Source organism: Anomaloglossus baeobatrachus, chromosome 2 (genome assembly GCF_048569485.1).
Source record: "Anomaloglossus baeobatrachus isolate aAnoBae1 chromosome 2, aAnoBae1.hap1, whole genome shotgun sequence".
NCBI lineage: Eukaryota > Metazoa > Chordata > Amphibia > Anura > Aromobatidae > Anomaloglossus > Anomaloglossus baeobatrachus.
In genome coordinates, this window is record NC_134354.1 from 66518704 (window position 1) to 66533690 (window position 14987).

Sequence of the window (14987 nt, forward strand, 5' to 3'; positions counted from 1 at the left end):
GTGTCCCCAAGTGCAATGGCAAAAGCCATCAAACGCTACAAAGAAACTGGCTCACATGAGGACCGCCCCAGGAAAGGAAGACCAAGAGTCACTCTGCTGCAGAGGATAAGTTTATCCGAGTCACCAGCCTCAGAAATGACTGGTTAACAGCAGCACAGATTAGAGACCAGGTCAATGCCACACAGAGTTCTAGTAACAGATACATCTCTAAAACAACTGTTAAGAGGAGACTTTGTGCAACATGCCTTCATGGTAAAATAGCTGCTAGGAAACCACTGCTAAGAACAGGCAACAAGCAGAAGAGACTTGTTTGGGCTAAAGAACACAAGGAATGGACATTAGACCAGTGGAAATCTGTGCTTTGGTCTGATGAGTCCAAATTTGAGATCTTTGGATCCAACCACTGTGTCTTTGTGTGACGCAGAAAAGGTGAACGGATGGACTCTATAGGCCTGGTTCCCACCGTGAAGCATGGAGGAGGAGGTGTGATGGTGTGGGGGTGCTTTGCTGGTGACACTGTTGGGGATTTATTCAAAATTGAAGGCATACTGAACCAGCATGGCTACCACAGCATCTTGCAGCGGCATGCTATTCCATCCGGTTTGTGTTTAGTTGGACCATCATTTATTTTTCAACAGGACAATGACCCCAAACACACCTCCAGGCTGTGTAAGGGCTATTTGACTAAGAAGGAGAGTAATGGGGTGCTACGCCAGATGACCTGGCCTCCACAGTCACCAGACCTGAACCCAATTGAGATGGTTTGGGGTGAGCTGGACCGCAGAGTGAAGGCAAAAGGGCCAAAAAGTGCTAAGTATCTCTGGGAACTCCTTCAAGACTGTTGGAAGACCATTTCCAGTGACTACCTCTTGAAGCTCATTGAGAGTATGCCAAGAGTGTGCAAAGCAGTAATCAAAGCAAAAGGTGGCTACTTTGAAGAACCTAGAATATAAGACATATTTTCAGTTGTTTCACCCTTTTTTTTAAGTATTCCATTCCATATGTGATATTTCATAGTTTTGATGCCTTCAATGTGAATCTACAATTTTCAGAGTCATGAAAATAAAGAAAACTCTTTGAATGAGTGTGTCCAAACTTATTGTCTGTACTGTATATACCTTTTTTTTATATATATATTTTAACACTCTTTTTTTATTTTTTTTTTACTTATTTTACTTGTCCATGGCATTAAATATATATTATATGCACTGTAACACTATAAATATCTTAATGTTTTATTTTATGTTCTATTACAGAACCAAGGGGGATCACTGGACTCCATCTACATGATTGGAGTCAGCCTTGGGGCACATATTTCCGGTTTTGTTGGGAAAATGTACAATGGTTCCATTGGCCGAATAACAGGTGATTAATTCTCTCTTTCTCTCTTGTGTACTATTACCTACTACTTATGACTGCAGTATTATAATGTAATGTAGTCTGCTCCCTTTACATTTAGTGGCCAGATCCCACTTATAGAACCATTCCATCTTACATTACTTATCATTACTTTAGAATTGTTCTTACAGTCATATGAAAAAGTTTGGGCACCCCTATTAATGTTAACCTTTTTTCTTTATAACAATTTGGGTTTTTGCAACAGCTATTTCAGTTTCATATATCTAATAACTGATGGACTGAGAAATATTTCTGGATTGAAATGAGGTTTATTGTACTAACAGAAAATGTGCAATCCGCTTTTAAACAGAATTTGACCGATGCAAAAGTATGGGCACCTCAACATAAAAGTGACATTAATATTTTGTAGATCCTCCTTTTGCAAAATAACAGCCTCTAGTCACTTCCTGTAGCTTTTAATGAGTTCCTGGATCCTGGATGAAGGTATATTTGACCATTCCTGTTTACAAAACAATTCCAGTTCAGTTAAGTTTGATGGTCGCCGAGCATGGACAGCACCCTTCAAATCATCCCACAGATGTTCAATGATATTCAGGTCTGGGGACTGGGATGGCCATTCCAGAACATTGTAATTGTTCCTCTGCATGAATGCCTGAGTAGATTTGGAGCGGTGTTTTGGATCATTGTCTTGCTGAAATATCCATCCCCTGCGTAACTTCAACTTCGTCACTGATTCTTGCACATTATTGTCACATTAAGCTGCATTGTCATATTTGATATAGGGATGAAACCCGAACTGTAAAGTTGGAGTTCAAATCAGACTTAAGACTTAAGGCCGCTTTACACGCTAGCATTGGCCACACAGCCCCAAAGCATGATGGAACCTCCACTAAATATTACTGTGGGTAGCAAGTGCTTTTCTTGGAATGCCGTGTTTTTTTGCCTCCATGCATAACGCCTTTTTGTATGACCAAACAGCGCAAACTTTGTTTCATCAGTCCACAGGACCTTCTTCCAAAATCTAACTGGCTTGTCCAAATGTGCTTTTGCATACCTCAGGTGACTCTGTTTGTGGCGTGCTTGCAGAAACGGCTTCTTTCGCATCACTCTCCTATACAGCTTCTCCTTGTGCAAAGTGCGCTGTATTGTTGACCGATGCACATTGACACCATCTGCAGCAAGATGATGCTGCAGGTCTTTGGAGGTGGTCTGTGGATTGTCCTTGACTGTTCTCACCATTCTTCTTCTCTGCCTTTCTGACATTTTTCTTGGCCTGCCACTTCTGGGCTTAACAAGAACTGTACCTGTGTTCTTCCATTTCCTTACTATGTTCCTCACAGTGGAAACTGACAGTTTAAATCTCAGAGACAACGTTTTGTTTCCTTCCCCTGAACAACTATGTTGAATAATCTTTGTTTTCAGATCATTTGAGAGTTGTTTTGAGGAGCCCATGATGCCACTAATCATAGGAGATTCAAATAGGAGAACAACTTGCACGTGGCCACCTTAAATACCTTTTCTCATGATTGGATACACCTGCCTATGAAGTTCAAAGCTCAATGAGGTTACAAAACCAATTTAGTGCTTTAGTAAGTCAGTAAAAAGTAGTTAGGAGTGTTCAAATCAAGAAATTGATAAGGGTGCCCATACTTTTGCATCGGTCAAATTTTGATAAAATGCGGATTGCACATTTTCTGTAAGTACAATAAACCTCATTTCAATCCAGAAATATTACTCAGTCCATCAGTTATTAGATATATGAAACTGAAATAGCTGTTGCAAAAACCCAAATTGTTATAAAGAAAAAATGTTAACATTAATAGGGGTGCCCAAACTTTTTCATATGACTGTAGATGTAATTGGTCATCCACTCTAAATGTTCAGTTCGCAATAGTTAGGGTCCATCTTTATTACTTATTGCCAATTTATTTGTATCTTATTTTACTGTATGAAAAACTCAGGATTACTTTACTGGATCTTCCTTTCTTTTGGGTTGTAGGGCTGGATCCTGCTGGACCCTTATACAATGGGAAACTGCCCGAAGACAGATTGCATTATAGTGATGCAAAGTTCGTAGATGTCGTCCATTCTGATATTGATGGTAAAAATATTTGAATATGAATAGCATTGTCCGTCTAGTCCACGTTGACGAATTCTTTGGTCCCAATAAGATGTTCATTAAGTGTTCCCTTACTTGGTCTTCCAGTGGTCATGTGTAAACTATGAAGGAACTAGGGCATGTAGGTGAGATAACAGTCGGCTGAATGTTCTCATGCCAGTTCAGCTTGGCTGAGAGTTTGAGTCTTTAGCAGGTTGGGAAGTAACTCTCTCATAGAGAAGACAGGAGTGATTGGCAGAGGAAGCGATCAGCTGATGATCGGTACAGGAAATGCGCCAGTGTATAGAAGAGTCAGCTGAGATAGCAATCAACTAATGATCGGTAGAGGAAGTGCGCCAGTGTGTATAGAAGGGTCAATTGAGATTGCGGTCAGCTGATGATCGGTAGAGGAAGTGCACCAGTGTATAGAAGAGTCAATTGAGATAGTGATCAGCTGATGATCAGTAGAGGAAGTGCGACAAGAGTCAGCTGAGATAGCGCTCAGCTGATGATCAGTAGAGGAAGTGCAACAGTGTATAGAAGAGTTAATTGAGATAGCGGTCAGCTGATGATCGGTACAGGAAATGCGCCAGTGTATAGAAGAGTCAGCTGAGATAGCAATCAACTAATGATCGGTAGAGGAAGTGCGCCAGTGTATAGAAGGGTCAATTGAGATAGCGGTCAGCTGATAATCGGTAGAGGAAGTGCGCCAGTATATAGAAGAGTCAATTGAGATAGTGATCAGCTGATGATCAGTAGAGGAAGTGCGCCAGTGTATGGAAGAGTCAGCTGAGATAGCACTCAGCTGATGATCAGTAGAAGAAGTGCACCAGTGTATAGAAGAGTTAATTGAGATAGCGTCAGCTGATGATCGGTAGAGGAAGTGCACCAGTGTATAGAAGAGTTAATTGAGATAGCGGTCAGCTGATGATCAGTAGAAGAAGTGCACCAGTGTATAGAAGAGTTAATTGAGATAGCGGTCAGCTGATGATCAGTAGAAGAAGTGCACCAGTGTATAGAAGAGTTAATTGAGATAGCGCTCAGCTGATGATCAGTAGAATAAGTGCACCAGTGTATAGAAGAGTTAATTGAGATAGCGGTCAGCTGATGATCAGTAGAGGAAGTGCGCCAGTGTATAGAAGAGTCAGTGGAGATAGCGATCAGCTGATGATCAGTAGAGGAAGTGCGCCAGTGTATAGAAGAGTCAACTGAGATAGCAGTTAGCTGATGATCGGTAGAGGACATGCGCCAGTGTATAGAAGAGTCAACTGAGATAGCAGTCAGCTGAATGATCAGCCAAACCAATGCTCGGCCGAGAGCTATCAATTGTGTATGGAGCCCCAAGACTCCAAGGCACCACCAATATGATGGCTTACTCCTTTATTATCAAGAACGTAAGCAAAAAACAGCAAAATTTCAGTGTTTCCTCAAGCTGTAAACAGCTTATATACTCCACGAGAAAGCAGTAATTGATCATATTGGTGGACCCTTGGGCTTCTTTACACCTCTTTGATTTGTGCAGAAATTAAGCTGTTTTGCTTGCAATACATTATCTCTTTGTGCAGTAAGTTATTTTAGCAAAAATGTGGAAATGTTTCAGTAACATAAACATCTCCTACATCAGTGCCGGTTACATAAAGTAAGGCATAAACAACACATGAAGATGCCAATCAAGGCTGTTTACAACAACCATCTGAAGTTCTTTTTTTTACATTTTTTATTAACTTGTTAAGCTTCACTTAGTAATTGAAAAATTCGTTGCGGCTTCGGAAGCAATGTATCATTTTTGCATTTTCTGTGCTGTCGCACAATTCGCTAGAACAGAAGATATACAACTGATGATGTCCTGAATAAAATGCTTAGAAAAGACAGGCAGCTTCTTAAAAATTGCAAGACAATAGAAGTCAATAAGATGGCTAAAATTTAATTTATTGACGGCTTTCAGAGAAAGTGGTTTATGTGATTTGGTTATATCCTTACACTTGCCTTAACCAAGACCCGTTTTAGACAAAGTTGAGCCCTGGGCAAAAGTTTTACGTGGGGCCCTATATGCTCACATACTGCTCAATCACACTGAAAAATTTAGGCTGCATTTACATGTGCTGGGTTCAGACTGGGAAATGAATGCAATCGACAATATTCAAGTCCTTTCTGCTTGTTTCCTGGGTTCTTTACACCGGCTGAGAAAGAATGATGGGGACAAAATAACCACTAATGGATCAATCCGTCCCCTACAATATCCTGTTATCAGCAGCACTGCTGCAGTTTGCGCCTGGTGATGTGCTGCTGAGAACAATTATTTTTGTTCCGCCATAAACAATGCAATAACCCGATGAATGAGCAGAATTTTATTTGGAAAAGGTGACATAATTTTGTAAAAAGATTAAAAGGGTTAAAAATCAAGACCAGATCAGATAGGGTCAAACCATCCATTTATAAATAGTAAAAGATATAAGAAATCCGACATCAGATGGTATATTACAATAGAGGGACGTATAAGATGTAGAATTATGGTGTTAAATGCATCTCATTCACATAATGTGACTCAAAACAATCACTAGATAAAATCAGTATAACAGAAATCATACAATGGGATATTTTGAATAGGTGACATAAGACTAAAAAGTACTACATCAATTTTAGCTCATTCACAAAATGAGATTGTAAGAGATCCATGATCGGAATCTTTCTAACACAGTATCCTACAATAGCAGATGTATTACCAATAGAACATCCAAAGTATACGGATATAAAATAAGAAATGTATCTCATTCAAATAGTGTGATTCTAAATAGTCCATAACCACAGTCCTTATGGTAGCAATTTTTCATACCCTATGAATGATGACGAGAGATTAGAAGCGGTGATGGTATAGTGATGGTGTCGACAACTGGCTGATCAAGGAAAGAGGACCTCGGAAGAGCCCAACGTACGTTTCGATTGAAGTTTTTTCAGATCTTCATCAGGGAACAAGGTGCCATATATATATATATATATATATATATATATATATATGCACACACACCATCAAGCATCTATACTTTCTATGCTCCACCACACACACAGGTGCACACACATCCATTCACATCATTGGGTGCCTGTATCATACAGGATGGATCATCCAAGGAGAGACGCTCTTTGTAACCACTGATACTCTGACCAAGAGATGGAGATTCTGGATACAGCACTCCTAATATTAATAAAGAATTACCTAAAAATGCTTTAATAACAGGTTTTACAAACTGAAGAGTCAGTGAGAAGAACATTTCTATGGGATCATCTACTTCAATTTAATTTCTAACAAAGATCTCCAAAAAAAAGTTACATTTGAATTATTAAGCACCATCCTTGTGTTCCAAAATTCTTATGATAACACTTCCTGTCTTGTGCCATTATAGGGTCACTAGTGGAAATGTTGAACCTAATACTTTGTAAGTAGGGATGAGCAAACCCGAACGGTAAAGTTCCGTATTTGTACTGGGACTCGAACTAGAACATGGACTTTTTAAAAAAGAGTCCAACCGTGGAGTTCAGGTGATGTTCGGATGCTAATAAATTTTGTTGATAGGCTGAAGTGCAACCAGTCAAGAAGTTTGCATTCAACATATTCAAGAAGTTTATTAACCCTTTAGATGCTTCACAGGAATTAAAGCAATGTGGAAGGTAAAAATGAAAATTTTACTTTTTCTAACAAAAATATTGCTTTAGCCCCGAATTTTACATTTTTGATAGTATAGCAGGAGAAAATGGACTGTACAATTTGTTGTGCAATCTCTCCTAAATATGCCAATACCAGATATGTGGTGGAAAACTACTGTTTCGGAGCACAACAGGGCTTGGAAGAGAAGTGCCATTTGACATTTGGAGCGCAAAATTGGTTGGAATACATAGCGTTTGCCATGTTACCTTTGCAAAGCCCCTGATGTGCTTAAACAGTGGAAATCCCCCCCAAGTTACCCCATTTTGGAAACTACACACCTCAAGGAATTTATCTAGATGTTTGTTGAGCACCTTGAACTCCCAGATGCTTCACAGAATTTTCCAACATTTAGCCGTACAAATGAGGAAAAAATACTATTTTGCCACATAAATGTTGCTTTAGCCCCATATGCGCACTGAGTCGAAATCAAGCGTCGGACGCGATGGTGGTGGAGAGGTGAGTGATCATCCTCTGACGCTGCACATTCATTAGCATGTTAGCACGCCCACAGGGACGTACTAACATTCTAATGGAGGCGATTAGCCAGGGGCACAATGCCCTTGGACTACTGCCCTCGCTCATTAGCATACTGTATAAGATCTTTAGAAATACGTTTTCTAAAGATCTCTTTATCTATACTAGTGTATACACTGATGGTTAGGCAGGGATTAGCAATATGTACCCAGAACTCCTCGTGATTATGGGTGCATATTGCACCTGACAGGTTCCCTTTAAGGCACATAGCAGGGCTCAGAAGGGAAGGAGCGCTATTTGAATTTTGGAGTGCTATTTTAGCTGGAATAGATTAGGAAAACCATGTTACATATGAAGAGCCCCTAACATGCCAAAAGAACAGAAATCCCCACAAGTAACCCAATTTTGGAAACTACACCCCTAATGGAAATCATTTAGGGGAGTAGTGAAGATTTCTTTCCCTCAATAACTGAGTATTTGAAAAATTATCATGGGTTCCAATAAAGTGTTGCTTTGGCCCCAAATTTTTAATTTTCAAAAGGGTAATAAGAGAAAACAAACTGTACAATTTGTTGTGCAATTTTTCCTGAGTTCACCAATACCCCATATACCCCCATATGAGGTTGGAACTATCTTTGAGACACAATGCAAAGCTCAGAAGAAAAGGAGTGCCATATTGGAGTGCAGATTTTGCTGTTATGGTTTGCGGGTGCCATGTTACATTAGAAGAACCAATGAGGTACCAGAACAGAAGAACTCTCCATAAGTAACCCGATTCTAAAAAATACACCTCTCAATTAAATGATGTAGGGGTGAAGAGTGAGTATATTGACATCACAACTGCTTCATGGAATTTTTACCATTGGGTGGTAAAGAAAACATAATTACATTTTTACCACTAAAAGTTTGTTTTAGCCCCAGATTTTACAATTTTACATTTTTCCAAGAGGAAAAAGGTAAAAATGGCACTGATATTTGTTAGACAATTTCTTCTGAATGTGGCAATACCACATATGTGGTGCTATAGTAGTGTTGGGCCATAGAGCGGGGTTCGGGAGGGAAGGTTTGCTATTTGACTTTTGGAGAGCAGATTTTCTGAGAATAGTTTGCAGGCTCCGTTTGCAGAGCCCTTAAGTGCCACAAGAGAAGAAACCTCCCTCAAGTGACCCCATTTTATAAATGATACCCAAATGGGAATTCTTCTATGGGTATAGTGACTATTTTGACTCCATGGGTGATTTCCAGAAACAAGCAGGGTATGTTGCATAATGAAAATTGCAAATATGTCATTGTAGTGCCTGCACATTGTAGTGCCCATACTTTGTGCCCAGCTTGTGCTCCTGGAGAAACACACCCAGTAAATAAGTGGTCTCTCCTCCCTACTGTACTGAGAAACATGTAATTGAAAAATTAGTTGTGGATTCTCAATCAATGTGTCATTTTTGTATTTTTTGTGCTGTTGCACCATTAGCTGGAAGAGAAGATAAGCAACCTGTGCTGTCCTGCATAAAATGCTTACATAAAATAGACAGATTTATGAATGTGGATGCTAGATACACACAGTATGTGACACAAAAACTTTGTGTAATAATACATATTGTGAGGTAGCGTGGTCGGCTGCGCGGCAGAAGACACGGGATCCAGGCACCAAGGGTCACAGCACACGGTTTATTACACAAACCAAAAGTCCAAAAACAATATACATGTGTTCCCCGGGCAGAAACTCAGGGAGTTGTGTTCACTCCCTCACACTAAGGCCCCACGCCCATGTTCCTGTTTCCTTTTAACCCTCCTTTCAGCCTGCCGGGAAACAGCATTAACCCTGGAGTGGAGTTGCTTTCTATACATGGAGTGAGCACAACCGGGGCGAGACGTACCGGCCGTCATAGATAATCCCGGTCACAGTCTCACATACCCCCCCCTCAGTTCAAGCGAGCGGGGTTGAACTCCCGCCATCAAACACGGGCCGCGGGACAAGGCATCGGCGTTGCCCTGCAACCTACCGGCCCGGTGTTCAACCGTAAACCAGAAGTTCTGCAGAGAAAGGAACCACCGGGTAACCCGGGCATTCCGTTCCTTGGCGGACCTCATCCAGACCAGCGGAGAGTGATCAGTCACCAAGCGAAACTGTCGTCCCAGCAGGTAATAGCGTAGGGACTCCAAGGCCCACTTGATCGCCAGGCACTCCTTCTCCACTACGCTATAATTCCGCTCGGGAGGGGTGAGCTTCCTACTTAAGAAGGTGACGGGGTGTTCCTCCCCCTGAACCACCTGAGACAGCACTGCCCCCAGGCCGACCTCCGAGGCGTCAGTCTGTACTATGAACTCCTTCCGGAAATCAGGGTTGACAAGAACGGGCTGTCCGCACAGGACCCCCTTCAGGGCCCGGAAGGAGTCCTCGGCCTGCGGAGTCCAGCGCACCATGACGGACTTCTTGCCTTTGAGAAGGTCCGTCAATGGGGCTGATAGTCCCGCAAAATTTTTTACAAACCTCCTGTAGTACCCCACGATACCCAGGAAGGCCCTAACCTGCTTCGTGGTCAGGGGTCTAGGCCACTTCTGGATCGCCTCAACTTTGTTAATTTGGGGCTTAATCACTCCTTGGCCTATTACGTAGCCCAAGTAGCGGGCTTCCAAGAGCCCCAACGCACATTTCTTGGGATTGGCTGTCAATCCGGCTGTTCGGAGCGCGTTCACCACCGCTTGTACCTGTTCCAAGTGGGTCTGCCACTCAGAGCTGTAAATAATGATGTCATCAAGGTACGCAGATGTATACGCCTGGTGGGGTTCCAGCACCAAGTCCATCAACCTCAGGAACGTGGCCGGAGCGCCATGTAACCCAAAAGGCAAGACAATATAGTGGAAGAGACCCTCCGGCGTAACAAAAGCGGTTTTCTCCTTGGCGGACTCCGTCAGTGGCACCTGCCAGTACCCCTTGGTCAGGTCGAGCGTGGTGAAATATCGCGCCCGTCCCAGCCTATCAATCAGCTCATCCACCCGGGGCATGGGGTAGTGATCGAACTTGGATACTTCGTTCAATCTCCTAAAGTCATTGCAGAACCTTAAGGAGCCATCGGGTTTTGGTATCAGGACATTGGGACTAGCCCATTCACTCTGGGATTTTTTGACGACCCCCAGGCGTAGCATTGTCTTCACTTCCTCTGATATGGCTTGTCTTCGAGCCTCCGGCACCCGGTATGGCTTCAGGCGTACCTTCAGGTGAGTCTCGGTGACAATGTCATGTCGTATCAGACTGGTCCTACCAGGCAGCTCGGAGAAGACATCGGGGTTCTGCTGAACCAGCCGTCTGGCCTCTCGCCTCTGTTGCTTGGTGAGGGCTTCTCCAATCCTTACTTCCGGTTCGTCCTCTCCGGAGGTCGCTGGAGCCGGGTTTGAACGACCCGAAGAGGAGGGAGATGGGGAAAAAGCAACCATCAGGCTTTCCCGTTCCTGCCAAGGTTTTAATAGGTTGACATGATATATTTGTTCAGGTTTCCGCCTACCGGGCTGCAATACCTTATAGTTGACCACCCCGACTCTTTCCTTTATCTCGTAGGGGTCTTGCCACTGAGCCAGGAATTTACTCTCCGCCGTGGGGATCAATACCAACACCCGATCCCCGGGTTTAAAGGTCCGCACGGTGGCTTGTCTATTGTAGCGGCCGCTTTGCGCGGCCTGAGCCTCCTGTAAATGCTCCTTCACAATTGGCATGACCGCGCTTATGCGGTTCTGCATTCCTAAAATGTGTTCAATCACACTTTTATGGGGGGTGGGCTCCTGCTCCCATGTTTCCTTTGCCAGGTCCAACAATCCCCGGGGATGTCGCCCGTATAACAACTCAAAAGGCGAAAACCCCGTGGATGCCTGTGGCACCTCTCGGATGGCAAACATCAAATAGGGAAGCATCATATCCCAGTCTTTCCCGTTGTTACGGTTGCTGCGAGCACTGGAGACTATGTCCAGATTTCTTGCTACTGCACATGTGCGAGCGCTGGAGACTAAGTCCAGATTTCTTGCTACTGCACATGTGCGAGCGCTGGAGACTAAGTCCAGATTTCTTGCTACTGCACATGTGCGAGCGCCGGAGACTAAGTCCAATCTTGGAGCCATTGCACATGTGCGGGTGACATCATCGCTGACACGAGGTCACATGTCTCTGACACCTTCTATGCCGATTGGTCGCTGGTCATGTGCTTGTGACGTCTTGCTCGGTGATAGGCCAGCATGACGTCACTCCTGTCGTTCTGGCAGCGGATTGGCTCTGGTGTCCTCCATCTTGGATGAGGCACAGAGTCTATATAAGACCCTGACACACGCCGCATGGTGCTCAGTCCTCTTGGTTCATGCATATGAGTAGACGCTCTGTGCGCGTTCCTCTAGGCATTCCTCTGTCTATGCTAGGTGAGCGCTACTGGCAGGGTAGCGTTCTTATACCTTACAGCTTCGGCTGCTGTCCGTATCCTTACCTCTTAGGGGAGCGGACATAGGCAGGTGCCTGAGGCACATGGTCTGGCTGGGCCTTGTGATTCTACTCGTAGGTGGACGTTGCCGCTAGGGTAACGTTCCTTATACTGCGTCTGGCAGTTGTTCGTATCCTCGCACACTAGGGGAGCGAACAGAGGTAGGAGCTTTGTGCGGCTTACGCTGCTGTTCGTCTCTTTTGCACCACTAGAAGAGCGGACCTAGGCAGGTGCCATATCTAGTGGTTCGTGTCCTCGCACACTAGTGGAGCGAACGCAGGTAGGAGCTTTGTGCGGCTTACGCTGCTGTTCGTCTCTTTTGCACCACTAGAAGAGCGGACCTAGGTAGGTGCCATTTCGCACACATTGCCTTTGTCTCTGTGATTATTAACAGAGATCATTCCACACACCCTCCAAGTAAGGGAGGAATTGCTTTACTTACTTATTATATCCTTCTGTGAGTTAACAGAGGTATTGCACTCTGCCATAGTCTGCAGCAAAGTCTTTGCACGGTGGACCCTGACTGTCTGATACTCCTTTCAGTTATTATCAGACAGCCCCCCGTAACATTAGGACTGAGCCAAGGGTCTGGCAGTTATGGCAGAATATCAGCAGTTACACCGTTACATACAAGTACTTGAGTCACGGCTCAAGAGTATAGAGGATAAACCTCAGACCATGGTGACATCTGCACATGATCCTCGACTTGCTCTGCCAAACAGATATTCTGGCGATGCCAGATCATGTCGTGGTTTCATTAGTCAGTGTCAGATACACCTAGAGGTCAACTCTTCTCGCTTCTCTACGGAGAGGTGCAGAGTAGGCTTTATCATCTCCTTACTTCAGGACAAAGCCTTAGAATGGGCGACTCCCCTATGGGAGCGCTCTGATGTGGTTACTCTGAGACATCAAGACTTTCTTGATGCTCTTAAGGCGGTATTCATGGGTCCGCAGGTTACCCATGATGCGGCCCTGAGACTGTTAGATCTATCTCAGGGTTCGTTATCCACTAGTTCTTATGCCATTGCTTTTAGAACTCTGGTGGCAGAACTAGATTGGCCAGAGAAGGTGTTGATTCCTATCTTCTGGAGAGGGTTGGCAGGCTATGTCAAGGATGCCCTTGCTACTCGTGAGGTCCCTGCTTCTCTGGAGGACTTGATCACAGTAGCAACGAGGATCGATGTACGCCATAAGGAACTCGAGGTCTCTTCCTCACGCCCTAAGCATCGGGCTATTCCAGTTGTTGAGGGTCCACTACCATCTTCCTCAGCATCTGAAACATCTCCCACTCCTATGGAGTTAGGTCATACGTCCTCCAGACTACGCAAGTCTGGTCCTCCTATATGTTACGTATGTCGTCAGGCTGGGCACTATGCCAACAAGTGTCCTAGTCGTCAGGGAAACTCCCTGGCCTAGTAACCATTAGAGGGGGGTTACTAGAGACGTCTTCTGCACCCTCTAAGTGTTGTATCCCAGGTCAGCTCTCGTTATCTGAGAATACATGGCCTATTATGGCTTTTGTGGATTCCGGAGCTGACGGGATTTTTGTGTCCTCAGGATTTTTAAAGGGACACAATATTCCCTCTATCATGTTAGAGGCGCCTATTCCTGTCCGTGTTGTTAATGGAACTATGTTGTCTGACTCCATTACATTGAGGACAGTTCCCTTGCGCCTTTCCCTGTCTCAGGGTCACATAGAGGAGATTTATTTTCTTGTTTTGCCTGAGGGTATAGACGACGTCCTTCTGGGTCTTCCATGGCTTCGGACTCATGCTCCTCACATTGACTGGGAGTCTGACAGCATTATTAGTTGGGGTTCGAAATGTCAGTCCCGATGTCTTCCCTTACCACCTAAGGTCGTTGCGGTTGCATCAACTGATCTCTCTCCCATACCTACACCCTATTTGGATTTCGCTGACGTGTTCTCCAAACAGGGTGCTGAGGTTCTTCCACCCCATAGGCCGTATGACTGTGCCATAGACCTTATCCCAGGTTCGGTTCCACCTAAAGGCAGGGTTTACCCCCTGTCGATACCTGAGTCGGAGGCCATGTCGACCTATATAAGAGAGAGTTTAGAGAAGGGGTTCATTCGTAAGTCTGTCTCTCCCGCGGGAGCTGGGTTTTTCTTTGTTCGGAAGAAAGAGGGTGATTTGCGTCCCTGCATAGATTACATGGGTCTCAACGCAATCACAATAAAGAACAAATACCCATTACCTTTAATTTCGGAGCTCTTTGACAGACTGAGAGGAGCTCAAGTTTTTACGAAGTTGGTTCTGCGGGGTGCGTATAACTTGGTACGAATTCGAAAGGGTGACGAATGGAAGACCGCTTTTAACACCCGAGACGGTCACTATGAATACCTCGTCATGCCTTTTGGGTTATGTAATGCACCCGCAGTATTTCAGGACTTCGTAAACGATGTGTTCAGGGATTTACTGTTATCCTCAGTAGTGGTGTATCTGGACGACATCCTGATTTTTTCTCCTGATCTGGAGACTCATCGTCAGGATGTCGTTCGTGTCCTTTCCCGTTTAAGGGAGCACTCATTGTTTGCTAAACTCGAGAAATGTGTATTCGAGCAGTCCTCATTGCCTTTTTTGGGTTACATTATCTCACAAGAGGGTCTGGCTATGGATCCTGCGAAGCTCTCTGCTGTCCTGCAATGGTCCAAACCTCATTCCTTGAAGGTGGTGCAACGCTTCTTAGGATTCATAAATTATTACAGGCAGTTCATACCCCATTTTTCTACTTTGGTGGCCCCTTTGGTGGCCTTGACTAAGAAAGGTGCTAATCCCAAAGCCTGGTCTACTGAGACATCTCAGGCTTTTGAGGCAGTAAAAAGACACTTTTCAACTGCTCCCGTTCTTCAAAGACCCGATGAGAATAAGCCCTTCCT

The 14987-nt window shown here is 44.2% G+C and overlaps 1 protein-coding gene across 1 annotated transcript in view; it reads left to right on the forward strand.

The window, feature by feature from the left end:
- Window positions 1-14987, forward strand: part of LIPI (lipase I) — a 94183-nt gene that overhangs the window by 30449 nt on the left and 48747 nt on the right. Inside the window, exons 3-4 of the mRNA XM_075335076.1 lie at window positions 1257-1365; window positions 3359-3460. Of these exons, the coding sequence (XP_075191191.1) occupies window positions 1257-1365; window positions 3359-3460 (211 nt within the window). The remainder of the gene's footprint in view (window positions 1-1256; window positions 1366-3358; window positions 3461-14987) is intronic.